The 16,468-nt window shown below is 39.4% G+C and overlaps 1 protein-coding gene across 2 annotated transcripts in view; it reads right to left on the bottom strand.

Annotated features, from left to right (window-relative positions):
• UBE2D1 (ubiquitin conjugating enzyme E2 D1) overlaps positions 1–14,394 on the bottom strand; it is a 30,797-nt gene extending 16,403 nt beyond the window's left edge. The window contains exon 1 of one of the 2 annotated variants that reach the window (XM_008518774.2): positions 14,083–14,394. In XM_008518774.2, the coding sequence (XP_008516996.1) occupies positions 14,083–14,106 (24 nt within the window). In that variant the 5' untranslated portion in view covers positions 14,107–14,394. The remainder of the gene's footprint in view (positions 1–14,082) is intronic. The other variant, XM_070611464.1, reaches the window with a different exon arrangement.
• Between the last annotated feature and the right edge of the window lie 2,074 nt (positions 14,395–16,468).

Below are 16,468 nucleotides of genomic sequence, written 5' to 3'. Positions count from 1 at the left end.
TCTGAAGTTCTTCATTTAGGGATATCACTAGTTAACACTGAAGGCCTATATGGAGAATTAAATGAAAACACATAAGTAAAGTACCTGGGTTAATAGCTGGTATATATAACAGATGCTTAATAAATATTAATTTCCTCCCTCCCTTTCCTCTTCTACCAGAATGTATTTTTTAAAACCAGGGCTTTATGCATTTTATTCACGGATTCCTTCACAACACTTGCACAATACCTTTCATATTAAGTGTTTGATATTATTTGAGTGAAGCAATAAAATTTAAGGAATAACGTGTCAGCAGAACATAAACATCTCAAATACTATTATCTTTTAGTAACACAAATGATTAGATTTGGCAACAGAATCAGAATCAATGACTCCCTTATGTAGATATGTAGATTACATACAATAAAAAGAATATCATAATAACAGATGTTCAGAGAAAATAATGCAGGTCACTTAAAAACACTGCAGTGGCCTTTTAAACAACATATAACAACACCTAAAAATGAATCTCAAAAGAATATTAATCATTAAGGCATTAAAAGCACATGCCACTGCCACAACTATTTTCAATTTACAGAATGTATGATATTCTAGCTGTGTCCAAGGCCACACAAAATTCTTGTTAGAAATTTTTGTTTTGGTTTTCCTGGTTTAGAAGACCTCAAGACTCTAAATATTCCATCCTTATTGTTTACTTAGGATGCTGCTGACCTACTTTCAGGATATAGCTTTCGGTTGCTTTTCCAAGAGGAGTCAGGGCTTTGTGCTGAGCTGACCCAGTCTCGAAATAAGTCATCTTCCAACCACTGGCAATGCTTGGTGACAGAGCTGCCCATAGACAGAGTTGCAGTTTGCGGCATGGACAGAGGTGTTTTTTTTTATTTGTTCCATGCTCAATTTAACCAGCTGGACTAATTATAGCAGAAGTTCATTAAGCACTTCCACATCTTTTCTAACAGGGCTCATGACTCTGATTTTATATTCTCATTCCAACTCTACTCTCCCAACATTTTAAAGATTTACTTTAATGGTGTCAGATTATGATGCTAATAAAAATCCTCACAAGTCACTGGTCAGGCACATTTGCTGATGATTAAATTAGGGCATGACATTCAAGGAGAACTGATTTGTGGAAAAAAAATAACTTCGCAAGATGTTGTTTAAAAGGTATAGAAAAAGGTCCTCTGGATTCTTAGAAACTTAAAAGTGGCTGAAACTCCAAGAAAGTACACATAAGAGTAGCTCTAAGTCTCAAGGGTCACCTTCTGAATGTGTTAGTCAAAGTTTAGAACACTCCAGGGAGTCCTAGAAAGAAAGTTTCTCCTAGGCCAGAAGTGTGATCTAGTAAGGAACTCATATAAAATATCTTGATTGACACAAACTACCTTCTAAATCAAAAATAAACACTGAAATGCGAAACCTTAAAAAGTAAGGTTATAAGATCTAATAAATTCTGAAAAGCCACATGGACTGCCTCAGAGTTTACTTCCTACTCCACCTCTTTAAACTTGTGGCACACTACAATACTGTACTTAAATATAAATAACCCTTATTTATTAAAAGGTGGGCTTCTGGAGCACAAAAAAGTTAATAATTTATTTTTATTTGCCAGTAATTACAAATAGCATTCAGCTGCTGCATTTTGTGATGCATTCCAGGCACACCAACTCCAGGGGTGCAATTCACACAGACTTCAATGTGAGCGGTACGCACCTGAGGCTCTACAAAGCTTCATTATAGAAAGCTGCACGCAAAAGAAATGGACAACATATCCTTGAAACTCAGGATATTATTGCTGTTTTGGATAAACAAATAACACTTCTGATGTAGAAGCAAAAGCGATGGTGTTTGATATCTGAGTGGAACCATGAGCACTTATTTTAACTTTCTTCCACCAATATGCTGAAAGCAAACAATGGCAAACTTGGAATTTAAAAATTAAAAGTAAAGACAGCAACATTCTAGTAGAGAAAGGAAAAATTTCTTCAATAGATGATGTTAAGTAGGTATCCATATGGAAAAAAAATAAAACTTGACTTCTCCCACTTTGAACCACACACAAAAATCAATGCTAAATCGATCATAGTTTAAATGTGAAAGGCAAAATAATAACACTCTTAAAAGAAAACATAAAATGTCTTCATGACACTTGGGGGAGGCAGAGATTTTTTAAACAGGACACAAAGAGCACTAACCATAAGAGGAAAAAACGGAAAATTTGGACTCGATTAAAATCAAGAACATCTGTTGATCAAAAGCCACATTAAAAGTGTGAAAGGCAAGCCATCAAATAGGAGAAGATACTTGTAATACATATATCTGCCAAAAGACTCACATCCAGAATATGTAAGAAATACTCCTCCAGATCAATTTTCAAAAGGCAGACTTGAAAAGGTACTAGACGAGAGGCTATCCAAATAGCCAATACACACATGGGAAGGGCTTCAGCTTCATTAGTCATCAGGCAAGCGCAACTTAAACCCAAAAAGCGATGCCACTACACGCCCAACAGAATGGTTAAAATGAAAAAGCCAGAAGAAAGCACAAGTGTTGACAAAGATGTGAAGCAACCGGAACTCTCCTACTCCGCTGGTGGAAAACAAAAAGACTGACCAGTAACCGCTAAAGGTGAACACAGGAATACTGAACGACCCAGCAACCCTACTGCCCGGTATATACCAAGAGAAATGTAGAGAAATCATATAATGCAAAAGATAGCTGTCAAATAATAAGACTAGTTATAAATCCATATATAAAAAGAACTCATTATAGTAAACACCATGTGTATACATATATATCGTATGTGTGTGTATATCCTTCAATTTCCAGTGACTTTCCAAATCAAAAATTGAAATACATAGCTGATCCAATTTTCTTCTTCTTTGAGACAAAGTAAGCTTAAAATAAACAACCTTATACCTAAACACAGATCAAGCAATAAATACCATCAAACTGGTGAAAGTATGCCCTAGACTTAGGCAGTCTGTGCCAATGAAGCAATTTTCTATTCTGATGTGATTAACATTCAAATAAAAACTAATTAGGGTATCTAAATTTCAAAATAAAAATATAAAATATAGTAATAAAAGGCAGATTACAAGATATTGTCCCTATATTATGACTGGATATAAAAGCAGTAGGAGTCCACAAAAATGTGTACCTAATGGATTTATATAGCCTTACGTGGCTAAGCACCTCTATTCTAGTTCAGATTTCCATAAGCAACCAGACACAAAGAAAAGTACTGAGAGGTCTGAACTGAATTTTAAATTGGCACAGATGGTATGTTTATAACACCCCCACAATACGCTGAGTGTTCTCCATAAAACCAACCTAGACACAGTCCCTGCCTCTAGGGGACTTAAAATCTAAAAGTAGATGAGGCAGCCTAATTCAAAGAGAGTAAACAAATAAAAGGAAACAAAGAAGGGAATGTAAGAGAAGAGAGGCCTGCATTAATCTCTCAGCTCCCAGAAGGGTAACAGTCCAATCTGAACAGTGGAGAATGAAAGCTAACAAGTCAGAGCTGCCTTATTTACCATCAGACTTAATATGACACCATGCAGTAAATATTCTCTAAAAAATTATGCTGACCAGACTGAAAATGCTTTGTTGTTCTCTAGCCTCAATATTCAGAAGGTCTAAATCTCCATAATAGATATACTATATACCCCACTGGGTGTGTGTAAAGGACATTAAACAGCTCGTGCATAGGGACTGATTTACAGTTCAAAATCTAAATTACTGAATCCAAAGCATGTGAAAGCATTATTTCAAAAATCCTGGCTCAACAGGCAATTAATTAATGTGACACAGCCATCTTTATCTCAAAACTCCTAAAACAAGACAGTGATTCTTACTGGATTGCGTTTTTGATGTCGTCTCTAAAGGGATATATGAGCTATATTTGGTTTGTCTGTAAATAAACATTTCATGGGCTTACAGTTCAGGCTCTGATCTCCTTATCCAGTTGACTAGAGCTATTTCAACAGAGAGATGTCAAACAATTGTCAGAAATGTCTCTGAATAGAGAACTTGTTTAAGCCTTTGAATTAAAGAACGTCTTTATTTTAAACCACATAGATTCTTCCTGAAGACTTCAAAATGCTGATGACATTCAATTAATTAAGTTATAAGAACCAAACTCCCTTCAACAAACTGGTCCTGGCTGCTTTTCTGTCTCTTTGGATCAGGTTTCTCCGGCAAAGGCTAATAAAAATAATAGTAATTTTCACACAAAAGGAAGAAGATGAAGAAAGCAATGATGCTATTGACTTTGCCGCATCAAAGCAGTATTTACTGAATTGGAACAAAAAGAGTACAATTTAGAATAAGCATTTGCGGTCAGGATTAGGGACATTATCTACCTAATGCCTCAGATCTGCAACCACTTTCCCCCAGTGATCCTACAGCAGCCATAATGACTTTCAATTTCCCAAGATACTATCTTGCCTCTGGTTTAAAACATTGCTACCTTTTAAAAGAAGACTCTCCATTACCTCCCTTTTTAATATAATATTTCCATCATAGGAATTATATAAATAAAATTGCATCTCATACAAATCCAAGGTACTCCCAGTAAAAATGGTATTTAAGCCTACTTTATGTAGTATTATGGTAAAAATGAACTTATTCCAGTAACCCAAAATCTAAACCTTGGAATCACCATCTGATTCCTTCTTCCCTTCATATCCCACCCCACCCCCCACTCCCTCACATTAATCAGTACCAAGTTGTTTAGATTCTCCTTCAGTCCAGATCCCTCCCACTGAAAGCATCCCAGAAGTAGGCCCATCATATAGAAAACCAGAGGTCCAAAGTGCGGAAGAGTGAGAAAAGCTAGAGCAGAGACATTTCAGGATAAGAAACCAAAGGTTTGAACTAGGGAGACACTATCAAAGAACTGGAACAGACTGGGTAGCAGGAGGAGGAGACTGAAGAGATTGCCTAGACTACTGAGCCTTTGAGACCTGACTTGAAGGGCCATAGAGGCGTAGGCTTTGGTGGGTCAGACCAACCCAAAAAGGTTGGGTGGTACAAATACAAATTTTTCTCACATATTCCTCTTTCCAAATGTCCTCTGCTACTAACTTAGCTCAGACCCTCCCAAGATCTCACTTGAACAAGTGCAACGATCTCTTAACTGACCTGGTTGTCCTTCTATTTCTTTACTGACACACTGCTGTCAAAATCATCTTCTTAAAGTTCTATATCAAACCTTTTCAATGTTTTTCATTAGCTTTAATATAAGATTTATAAATTCTTAAAATGGCTTACCAGACCTTCCAGGACCTGACTCCTCATATCTGCAACCACTTTCCCCCAATGCTTTCTGCAACAGTCATAATGATTTTCAATTCCCCAAAATGCTATCTTGCTTCTAGTTTCGAACATTATTTCCTTTTAGACAGAAGACTCCTAATCACCTCCCCCAACCACACACACACACATACACACTCTCACTCATTCACTTTACCCACTTTACTTTTACATTCATGCCTCATCTTAAACACCATTTCCTTAAGGAAGTCTTCCTTGAACCCTTCAAAGGATCCTTGCTATATTCCCAGAGTACTCTATCCTTTCCTTTTCATGACATTGATCATATTTATAACTACAAGTGGTCAAGAATCTTGTGTTCTATGAGGGCATAGAATACACACCTAGCACTAGGATTAAGAATGTTACTTCCTTACTTCGATGGCTTCCCCAAACTTCTGCATTAAATACACACTTCTCAGCATGGGTCTTCAAGGCCCTCCACAGTGTGAATTTTTATGGTCTACTATTCCCTGAACGATTCCCAAAAGCAGGATTATCTGTTCCTTCCCAAATAAGCCACATACTTTCTAGTGCCTTCATTTCTGTCGCTTCCTCTATGAACCTGGCTTGTCTTTAAAAACCCTGCTCATTCTTCCAAACCTATATCAAATTCCATCTTCTCCACAGAATTTTTCCTGACTTTCCCCAAATAAATTTGGCCTCTCCCACCTCTGACCTTCTGCTCAAATACGTTCTATTTTCCTTATGGCACTTTGCTAAATCTATCCAATCGTTATGGTACTTTTCTCATCCTTACTAGTTTTAAGTTTCTTAGATAACGCTGGTTATACCTTACTTTTCTATATATCTCCTATTGCATTTCGTACATGCCTTATATACAGAAGGTGCTCCATAAATGCATTAACTTAAATCTAAAAGAATCGACTACATGTAAGGCAATTGTCTAAATATGTGAATAAAACCATCTTCAAAGTACAAAAGACACCTGTGAAACAGATGGAAGCTAAATGGAATTAGAAAAGCATGTTATGCTAACCAGTACAAAAACAGAAATATACCTTATTTGCATCACAAACAGTTGCTCTTTAATCAAAGAGTAATACACCTTAAGAGACTCACTAATCTTATATTATACATTAAGATGCTAACATTTATGTCAATTCTGACAATTCAAAGCAAACAGAATTTTAACTCTAGTTTCACACAGCAGCAGAGCACAGTGCCACTGCTCAACATCTATTTCTGTGACCATTTCTGCTGTTTGCTGAACACACTAATAATATCATTTAGGTGTGCCTAAAATTATAAATCATAAAGGACCATAGAAATTATCTAGTTCAACCGATTAAATCTCTAGATAAAAAAAATAAAGACTGAGTTTCTTGGCCAAGGTCGCAAAGCCAAAGGTACAACAAAGGCTTAGACTATCCGACTTCCACTCCAGCACTCTTCCCACCCCCAAACAATACTCACCTCAAGGCTGTAAAAACTAGAGCACATTATTCTCAATCAACATTGGACCCAAAAATGCTCCAGTACTGAATTAAGGCCATTTGCACATTTGCAGCCATGCTCAAGAGAAACAAAAGTGTGACAAGTGAAGGAATGAAAAGAAATTCTTTTTATTTTTCCCAGGAGCCTTATATCTTACAAAAAGTTGAGAATGAATCCTACTTCATGAGCTTTGAGGAGAGTGTTCATGTTCAAAGACATTCTGAGAGGCAAGAAAAACAGGATAGAAAATTACATACAACTTTTCAAAATACATAATAGCATTTTGACACATAATAGAACATGCAACATAGAGCATTTTGAATGCTACGTTATCAAAAGGTACTATTTACTTCAGAGTAACCAAGAAAGATGGTGCTAGGGAAGGGGGGGAGGAGAAAAAAAAAAGACAAAAGAAAAAAACCTAGCAGCCTATTTCTTAAAACCTATTTAAAACACAAGCATACCAGTATTTACCAAATATTTATTATTAAGTATCATTCCTTACAGTTCTATCCCTAACAACTGGCATATAGCAGGCACTTAATAAGTATTTGCATAATAAATTAATCTCTCTTAGTATCTGAATACTGTAGCTGTACATCACTGACTACAAAATGCTGCTACTCGTAGTAGAAAATGCTGCTACTTGTAGTAGAAAACAATCAGCATTGACAGTTTGTATCAAATAGAAATGTTTCCAAGGCTAGAACATTTTACATTATATGTATGTGTAGCTATATATGTGTATGTGTGTATGTATGTCTGCTCTCTCGGTATACACATACACATATATATGTATATGTATGAACATACGGCTTGTATTTTTCACCTTATTGATTTTACCTAAGGACCTTATGCTATGGAACAGTGATTTTAAACTTTCCTTACAGCAATGCATAATAAGCAAAACATTATACCTATCACAACCTAGTACACACACGCACAGGAACACACAGACGTAACCTAAACAAAAAGTTTCATGAAACAACACCCAAAGCACCAATATTTTCTATTCCATTTTAAAAAATGCTATTTGTGATCCACTAAACTAATTTTGTCACCCCTGTTCTGGAAGCTAGTAAAAGTGCAAGAAGACACTGGGAAGGTGAAAACCTTAGTTGGGCATTCATTCCACAGAAATAACCTAGGCTCAACAGACACTCACCAGAAATGGCCAAAGTGAAGTCTAGAAATCATGAAACACTGTTCACACAAAAGCTATGTTGAGTACCTGAAGGGTGGTATTATTGTGCAAGTAAAAAATACAGCCCATATTCTGGGCCATAAAACAGTCTCAAAAATTTAAAAGGAGTCAAAAAAATAACACATGGTCTCTGATCACAATGGAATTAAATTAGAAATCCCTAACAGAAAGTTATCTGTTAAATCCCAAATATTTGGAAAATAAATAATATACTTCTAAATAACTCAAAGGACAAAGAATAACTCAAGAAGAAATCAAGAGGGAAATCAGAAAATAGGTTCAACTAAATGAAAATGAAAATACAACACATAAACATTGTGGGGAAGCAAAAACACAGGCCAGAGCTTTACTGGCTTAGAGAAGAACAATGAGCCCAGGCCATTCACTGGGTCTGCTTGATTCCCTCTAGAGCAATCCACACTCTGCTCACATAAGGAGGGTGGCTGCCTGGAGTGAGAACCATCAGATTATTTTCACTACTAAGAAAGTTAAAGGTGAAAGAAGCAATAACCACCTCACCTAGAAAAGTTGGAAAGGCTTTCCGAAATCTGAAAGGAGGCTAGGAATCTAATAAGCAATGTGGTGTCACTGAAGGAGGACAGCCACACACAGGATAATACGAATAGAGAGCAGCGGAGGAAACATCCAGAAAGACGCAACACAGGAAGCTGCAGAGCGTGATGGTGATAAGATGAACAGCACCAGACTGCGTGCTTCAGGATAGCAGCTTCCTCCCCACACTAAGGACAACTTCTGCAACACAGGTGCCTCTTACTGCTGTCTAATGTGTATAATGGAACCTTCGCAGATACATCCCAGAACCAAATTAAATACAGAAAAACCTCAGCTTCTTAGAGGACATCTAGAGCAAGACAGGCCAGAAATAGAACCTGTTTTGCCTTCAGACAGATGTTCTGAGGCAGCCTGAGGTTCCAATCCCCAAACCCTGCAAATCTGGGTTATTATATTCTACTATCTTTTATTCCAGCATTTCACAAGGGTAAGAGGAGACAGCACAAGTATCTCAATAGACGTTTTTTTTTTTTAAAGATTTTATTTTTCCTTTTTCTCCCCAAAGCTCCCCAGTACACAGTTGTGTATTTTTAGTTGTGGGTCCTTTCAGTTGTGGCATGTGGGATGCCGCCTCAGCATGGCCCAATGAGCAGTGCCATGTCTGCGCCCCGGATGGGAACTGGCAAAACCCTGGGCTGCCAAAGCGGAGTGCATGAACCTAACCACTGGGCCAAGGGGCCAGCCCTCAATAGCTGTTTTTAATTAAATGTAGTATTAATTCGTCCACTGTTAAAAAATGGTAGGGGTGGGGAGCTAACACACTGTAGACAACTTGTAATTCAGTTTGATGAAAAGTATTAGGCTTATCATTTTGATTAGCAGCACATTAAATATATTTTCTATGTATATTTCAGGCAACTAAAGCAAGTAAGGATGTTACTCTGCTTTACTGGAGACAATCCCACATCTTGCTAGGTTTGGTTTATACATATGCCTGGCTTCCTAAAATAGGCATAAACAGCCTTATTTAGATCTATGCCATTTATTTCCACAGAGAAGGAACCTTCGAACTTTTTAACTATAATAGGTTATCTTGTCTTTTTATGCCTTTGTTGTGATGAAGAAAGAAAAATACATGATACTGGGAGCAGAAGGAAGACTGAGCTTAATTACAAAGATTTAAAAGCAGAAAAATTCACATGGTGGCTTTTTAGAAAAAGAACACTGTCTTCCTTTCATTTCAAAGCAAACCATTTATCTACCAAGAAGCATAAATACTATGTTGCTCTTTTTATTTTTTAAAAGTTATATCCTTCTTTATTGAAAGAACCTGGAGTCTTAGATTTAACCTTGTAATCCGAAAGTCTTTCTAACATATCTGTGCAATATGAACAGCTGACTACTATTCAAAGTCACTATAGGAACTAAACATCTATTCAATTCATAAACAGTTTTTGCAAATGAAAACTCCATAATGAAATGATACTCTTGACAAAATATTTATGAATTACAATCAAGTTTTCTAAATCCTTTAGGAGAAAAAAAATTTTAAGTGATGTAACAAAGATGAACAAAGTTATATTATTCATTTACCATGTTAAACGATCCGGTGTACATTACTTTAGAGCAGAGATTTACAACACATAATTAACACACAGAGTGATGCATCAGTGAAAATGATTAAATATGCCAAGGTCTTATCTATAACACCACTTTACATTTGTATAGAATTTCCACTTTGCAAAGCACTTACATCCAGAAACTCACTTAATTCTCTATGTCCTTCAATTTAAGTACAATAGATATAAGATGTAAACGGATTTACATCCATCTGGATAAGAGAAGCTACATACTGAAATGGTTAAGAGCATAGAAACTGGAGGCAACTGCCTAGTTTGGGATCCTAGTACTGCCACTTACTAGGTATGTGATTCTGAGTACGTTACTTAGCATCTCTGTGCCTCAGTTTCATCATCTGTAAAATGGGGATAATAATCATTTCTACCTCATGGGTCCACCAAGGATGAAATCAACTAATACATGTCAAGCACTTAGAACATGCTGGTTGTACTTAGCAGCGGCATCACTGTATGGACAGGGAACCCAGCCAGTAAGTCACAGAGCCAGGAATAGAAACCAGATCTTCTTCTCCCAGTTGATGCTCCATCCACAGAGGGCTGGGTTGTTTCTGTTTTTAAGTATCCTAAGGTTTTACAGACTGACATAAACTGTTTAATGATACAAATCAAAACATTCAGCAGCTCAAAACACTTATAAAGTTGTATTTTAATCTATGTTTATATATACATTTTAGGTTAAATTATTTAAAAAATATATTCCACTTTGGGGACAGAACTGTACACTAAGGAACAGCTGTGCTGCTATACTTGCAAAACAAAACTCTTGTTTCACTTTTCAAAAGATAGACCAAAAAGGCAACAAACCTATCATATCACATCATGTTAGTACGATGATCATTACTTCAATTTCCTTATCAAGTAAAAAAAATCTAGAAGGAAATATACTAAGAAGATGACAATGACTGTATTAGGATTTCCCTTTTTTTTCCTTCTGGTTTTCAAAACATTCAGTATTGTGATATAACATTCACAATTTTAAAATTGATTTCCAAAAAAAGTTTGAGAGCTGAAAATAGTATTGATAAGAGAACCACTCAGAAATTAATTCTAGCAGATAGTAAATGCTCAGCTAAAAACCTGCCCTCTTTTTTCAGACATGTTTTAGTCATCTTTTTTCAAACTTTTTCCCTTTCTTTAGTGATTTAGGTGACTGTGATAACATCTTCTACTGCATCTAAAAATAGGGCACAGGTCTGTAAATTTATGAGCTGAAATGCAAAACTGGCACTGGATGTCTAAATTTGAGTATTAAATCATTTAGCACACTCTCGTATAAAAATATATTTTAAGCATTGATATCCACATGCCTTGTATATACATTATACATAATTATAATTTAAACATCTTTAATCTTTTCATATGAAGAAACGTGAAGTCATGAACTTTTAACATTCTCAAACATGCCAAATCACTTCTTAAGAGATTAACTTGGACAAAGCACTCCTCCACTCCAGGCCTCACATTCCTACTTTGAATAACAAGGAGAGTAGACCAGAACACCAGTGGTCTCAACCTTCTTTTCACTTCAGGCCATGTGAGAGATTCAACATCTCTCCATTTACAGCTATGGGGACAGTCTGAAAATGTCCCACAGGAGATTCTGAGACACTACCCCAGAAGCTCTGCCCTGTTCCCACTCCTCTACTGCAGAGTTCTTTGAGGTTCCACACAGTTCTAAAGCCTGCCACTTTAGGTACAGGAAAGTCACAACCCAATGACCTGGAAGGTATCTGACAGTGTTAACACACTTAAAAAGGCAGGCCAAAAGTTAATATGCATTTTCTTTTGTTAGAGCATGCAAGACTCAAATAAGAATTTGTATACTGATGATTTCAAAGAGGGCTTTGTAACTACTCATATAGCAAATAGCACACCTTACCTGGAACTGGCTTCTAATCAAGGAGGTGGGTAAAGAAGGAGGAAAAGTGGGGAATCAAACAAATGATACTCTCTAAAGTTTGAGGGAATGGTTTGAACCTGGGATTAACAGAAAGAAGATTTTTGCAGGTCAACTTTTCTGATAACAGAAAAGGAAAGACAAAGATTGACACACAGAGATGTCATGTTATGGGATCCCCAACTTCTTCTCCCAAATACCAATCTGTTACAAGTCTGACATAAATTCTATGCAGGTGATTTTTTTAATCAGACAACTCTGTTATAAACTAATAATAACTAATAGCTACTAAAAATATGGTTTAGGCATATGCCACATTATAATTATAAATATAAGCCAAATACATTGGCTCAGCATGGTGATTGACAATTGCCCAGTATGGTATTTACAAAGTGTTCATTTTCTTTGAATATCTACTTACTGTGGACAAATTCTACATTATTTAAAAGCTATTGTATGTGCAAAGTCTCGTGATAAATTATCACAACTAGGAAAGAAGGAAATGGAACTTTAAAACTTCCTTGGAAAATGTGTGGGGTTTAATTCAAGTGTGAGCCAGTATTACATCATCATTAATAAGCATCCAAGGCACGGCAAAGATGCTGACTAGGGCTTCAACGTTAGGATTATCCATATGAAAAGAACGTGAAGTTGCAGTGTCTTCAAATCAGAAAACATATTAACCAGTAAATGCTGATTATTAGCTATGTATCTTATAGTGAGAGAACCCTTAAAGGGCAAGAAAGTTAACCCTGACCCACAGATTTAGTATTTTCGAACCAAAAATAAAAAAAAAAGAAATTGGCTGGGTCTGAAAGTTGCTGTCCTCTGTACCAGAAGATACCGCCAGTGGTGATGAGAATACAATGTATACATCTCTATAACTGCTCTACTGATTCACGCCGGAAAAAGCTGATTAAGAATTTTTGGTACGCATAGGTTTCTTCTGAAATCATTTACCAAAACATGCTGCCCATTGTTGGCTTAACCTGCTGAACACACTCCCCACTTAAAAAACAAATTCTTAAAGTTCTCCACGTGAAGTAAAACTGTAGAACCTAAAACTTCTGTCAGTGAACAGACCAAAAGCCAACAAGAAATAAAAGTGAACAGAACGAAAAGGCCCCAACCTCAATACTGTAAGATGTTCACATTTGAAACAGTAGCAATAAATATCACGCAAGAGAAGACAACTCCTTACACGGACTTGGGATGGATAAATATTTGTTGAATGAATATAGCATACATTTCTTCCTCATTCTATACCCATGTGTCAAAGCATCAAACATTTTAATTTGTGGCAGTTTCTGTTGTCTCGAACTTTACATATAAGTTTATTACGAGGGGGAAAAAAACCTGTTTGGCTTGACTCACCATGAATCACAGCCAGGAGGTCATCTTGTTGTGTATCAGCAACTATGTTTTCACTACAGCTATGTGACCTGAAGTGGCAGCAGCAGAGGCACCAAAATAGAAGGAGCAGGAGGCTTCTCGGTCCCAAATGAGCTTCTCCAGCCCATTCGGGCATCTGAGCAAGAGCCAACCGCAGAGGAGAGAAAGAACAAACCCGACCGCTCCGAGGAGAAAGGCTGCAGGCCCACCACACCTTCCCTGCCCTCCCCGGGAGCCCGGAGAAGCAAGAACATAAAAGAAGATGGCTTAAGACACGGCGTGGAGAAATCACAGCATGACAGGGGCCAAAACTAGCCCGGTGTAGGGCAAAATCCAGCTGTGACCCGTGAAGCACAGATTTCGGGCAGGTCTGGAGACGGAGGAGGATCGCCACCCGACGGCTCCGGGCGCAGCTCCGGCGCGAGCGCGCAGCGGGCCCCCTGCCTCCCAGCACCTCCAGCCCCCCGGGACCTGCCCCTGCTCCCACCTCACCTGTCCCGTGCCCGCTGGCCCGGCCGGCATCTCTGGCCCTGGTCCCCACACGGCCCACCCTCCCACCCCATGTCCTCCTGGCGCGTCTCTCGGGACCTCCTCCCGGGTCAGCGTGGGCAGGGGGCCGAAGCTCGCCCCGCCGCCCCAGGCCTGGCCCCGGCACTCACTTTCTGAATCCGCTTCAGCGCCATGGGTCAGGGAGGGCGGCGGGGACACCGGCCGGGGGGAGGTGGCTGCGGGCTCTGGGGCGTGCGGTCGTCGCGGGCTCGGCGGCTGGTGGCTCAGCTCGCTGGCTGCTCGGCTGGCTCAGCCCGATGGGTCCCCGGCTCGCCGCTCGCTGGCTCGCTCCGGGCGCCGGTGCCTGTTCCGTGTGCGCCCGAGCGCGAGTGTGCGCGAGTGTGCGGGCGGGGACGCCGGCGAGACTCTTTTGTTTCCGCTTTTGCTTCTGGGAAGGAGCCTGCGCCCTCCCTGCCCCGCCCCGCTCCGCCTGGCATGCTGGGAAGTGTAGTTCCAGCCCTCTGCTCGGCCGCCGGCCCCCGGGCGCGGACCTCGCCCCGGCTGCCTGCGCTTAGAGCTGCCAGGGTCTGGAGTTGGTCTCTGCAGATTGGTTTTTAATGAAAGTACTGAACCTGGAGTTCCCAGTCTGTAAAATGGGGACAACAGATTAGCTCGTGAAGCACTTAGAGGAATTTCTAGTATGTGCCACAGCTGCTCTTGTTATTTTTGCCTTTACAGATTTTACTCTTCTGAAATATACGAATTGCCTCAATTTCTCACACGTGGACAGACTCAGACCTATTATGACTCCTTACCTCCTTACTTCCTATTTCAAAAGGCGCCTCCTCTATCCAACTGCTAATCCCGCTCGTCTGCTTCTTCTTCGAACTCCAAATTCTGAGCTCCATCCTCACTATCGGCCCTTTCCATCCACTGACAGTACCTGCACAACGTAGTCCGTCCGCACTCCTCATTCTCTCAATTCTTATCATCTGTGTGCTCATGAAAACTTGGCTTCTGCTTTCAGCACAAACAGAATCGGTTTTCACCAAGGTCACACTTGAGCTTCTAATTACCGAATCCAATTCACTCCTTATCCTCCGCGATGTTTTTGAACCAGTTGATTGCTGGCCATGCTTTTGCTTTTCAAAACGCTCACCGCCTCTGGCTTCCACAGCACCATGGTAGCTGGGTCTTCCCTAACTTACCGTTTTCTTTCGCTAGCTCCTCTTCTCAAGAGTTGGAGTGCCCCGGAATTCCAAGCCTTAATCTCTCACCGTCAATATCTTCCTGCAAGATAGACCCTCTGCCCTCCCATGAACTGGGAGGCCGCCCAGCTTGGCTGGAGGAGCATAGGCCTTGTAGACTGACCACTGTCGTGAGATGAAATCCCAGCCTGGTTTACACTCACTGTGTGACCTGGCTAAGCTACTTCAACTCTCTAAGCCTCAGTTTCCTCATCTGTCCACAGAGATAATAATCTCTGGATGTATCATTGTAAGAATTAACTGGTATATATATATATATATATATATATATATAACATGCCAAACACAGTACCAAATACGTTGAAAGTGCTCTATAAAAATTATTTCCTTGTTTTTATCTGTATGATGATGACTTTAAAAATCTTTCTTTCCAACCGAAACTTTCACCCCAGTTTTAGCCTCATATTTCCAAAAGGCTATAGACATGTCCACCTTCCTTCCCTGTGGCCAGGAATCAGAGTCTGTTACTACAACTTGAGGGTGAAGGAAAGCTTTCCAGGAAGCCAAAAACAATAGCCACCATAGCATTCTCAAAGCTTAACAAGAGCAAGGAACAAAAATCTACTCATATAACTTAAAAGACAATGTCCAGGGGAACAGTTAGGGAAGAATAATAGAAATAATTAATGGGATCTGAAACTTAATTTGGAGACCCTCCTGATCCCCCCTCCCTTGCAAAAAACTAAGACAGGTTTGGAGTGTGGCTGCTCTCTTACTTTCCTTGTCCTGAGGGCTCACTTCTCTCTGTGCATTGGCCCACCCTCCTTTATCCAGCTTTCCCTTAGCTCCTCTAGTACATGGCTGGCGTTTGCACTGCCCTTACTCCAGTTTTTGACACTCTTCCAGCAATTGCTCCTGCTGCTAAATGGCCAAGCCTTTTGGCACTTCCTATTTCATCTCCCTAAAAGGAAGAATATCATTGATGCAACTCATCTTTTTACTCCAGGCTATAAATTGTCAGCTCGTGAACGAAGTATGGATTGACTACCCTTGGGTTAGGTGGCCACCCATGGTCCAATCAGCTGTGGGAAGTTTGAAGGACTTTTGATGGAAGAGGCTTCTGAAACATGCCAGCAATGTTATATCCTCCTGCAGAGAGGTGTATTTGGGGTGGCTTGATGCACCATTTTTGTGCTCCAGAAAGTGGACCCCTACCCACACATTGCTCTTCTTTCTTATAGGCAAGTATGGTAGTGTCCTTGTAAATAGGGGAGAAGCAGTCTGGGCTTGGGCATCAGCCGCCTTGGGGAGTTGCATTACCAAGTTGATAGCATTTGGATATCATGTC

The sequence above is a fragment of the Equus przewalskii genome, chromosome 1 (assembly GCF_037783145.1).
Source record: "Equus przewalskii isolate Varuska chromosome 1, EquPr2, whole genome shotgun sequence".
Taxonomy (NCBI): domain Eukaryota; kingdom Metazoa; phylum Chordata; class Mammalia; order Perissodactyla; family Equidae; genus Equus; species Equus przewalskii.
The sequence above is the reverse complement of the archived record's forward strand: the minus strand, read 5'-3'. Positions and strand labels throughout refer to the sequence as shown.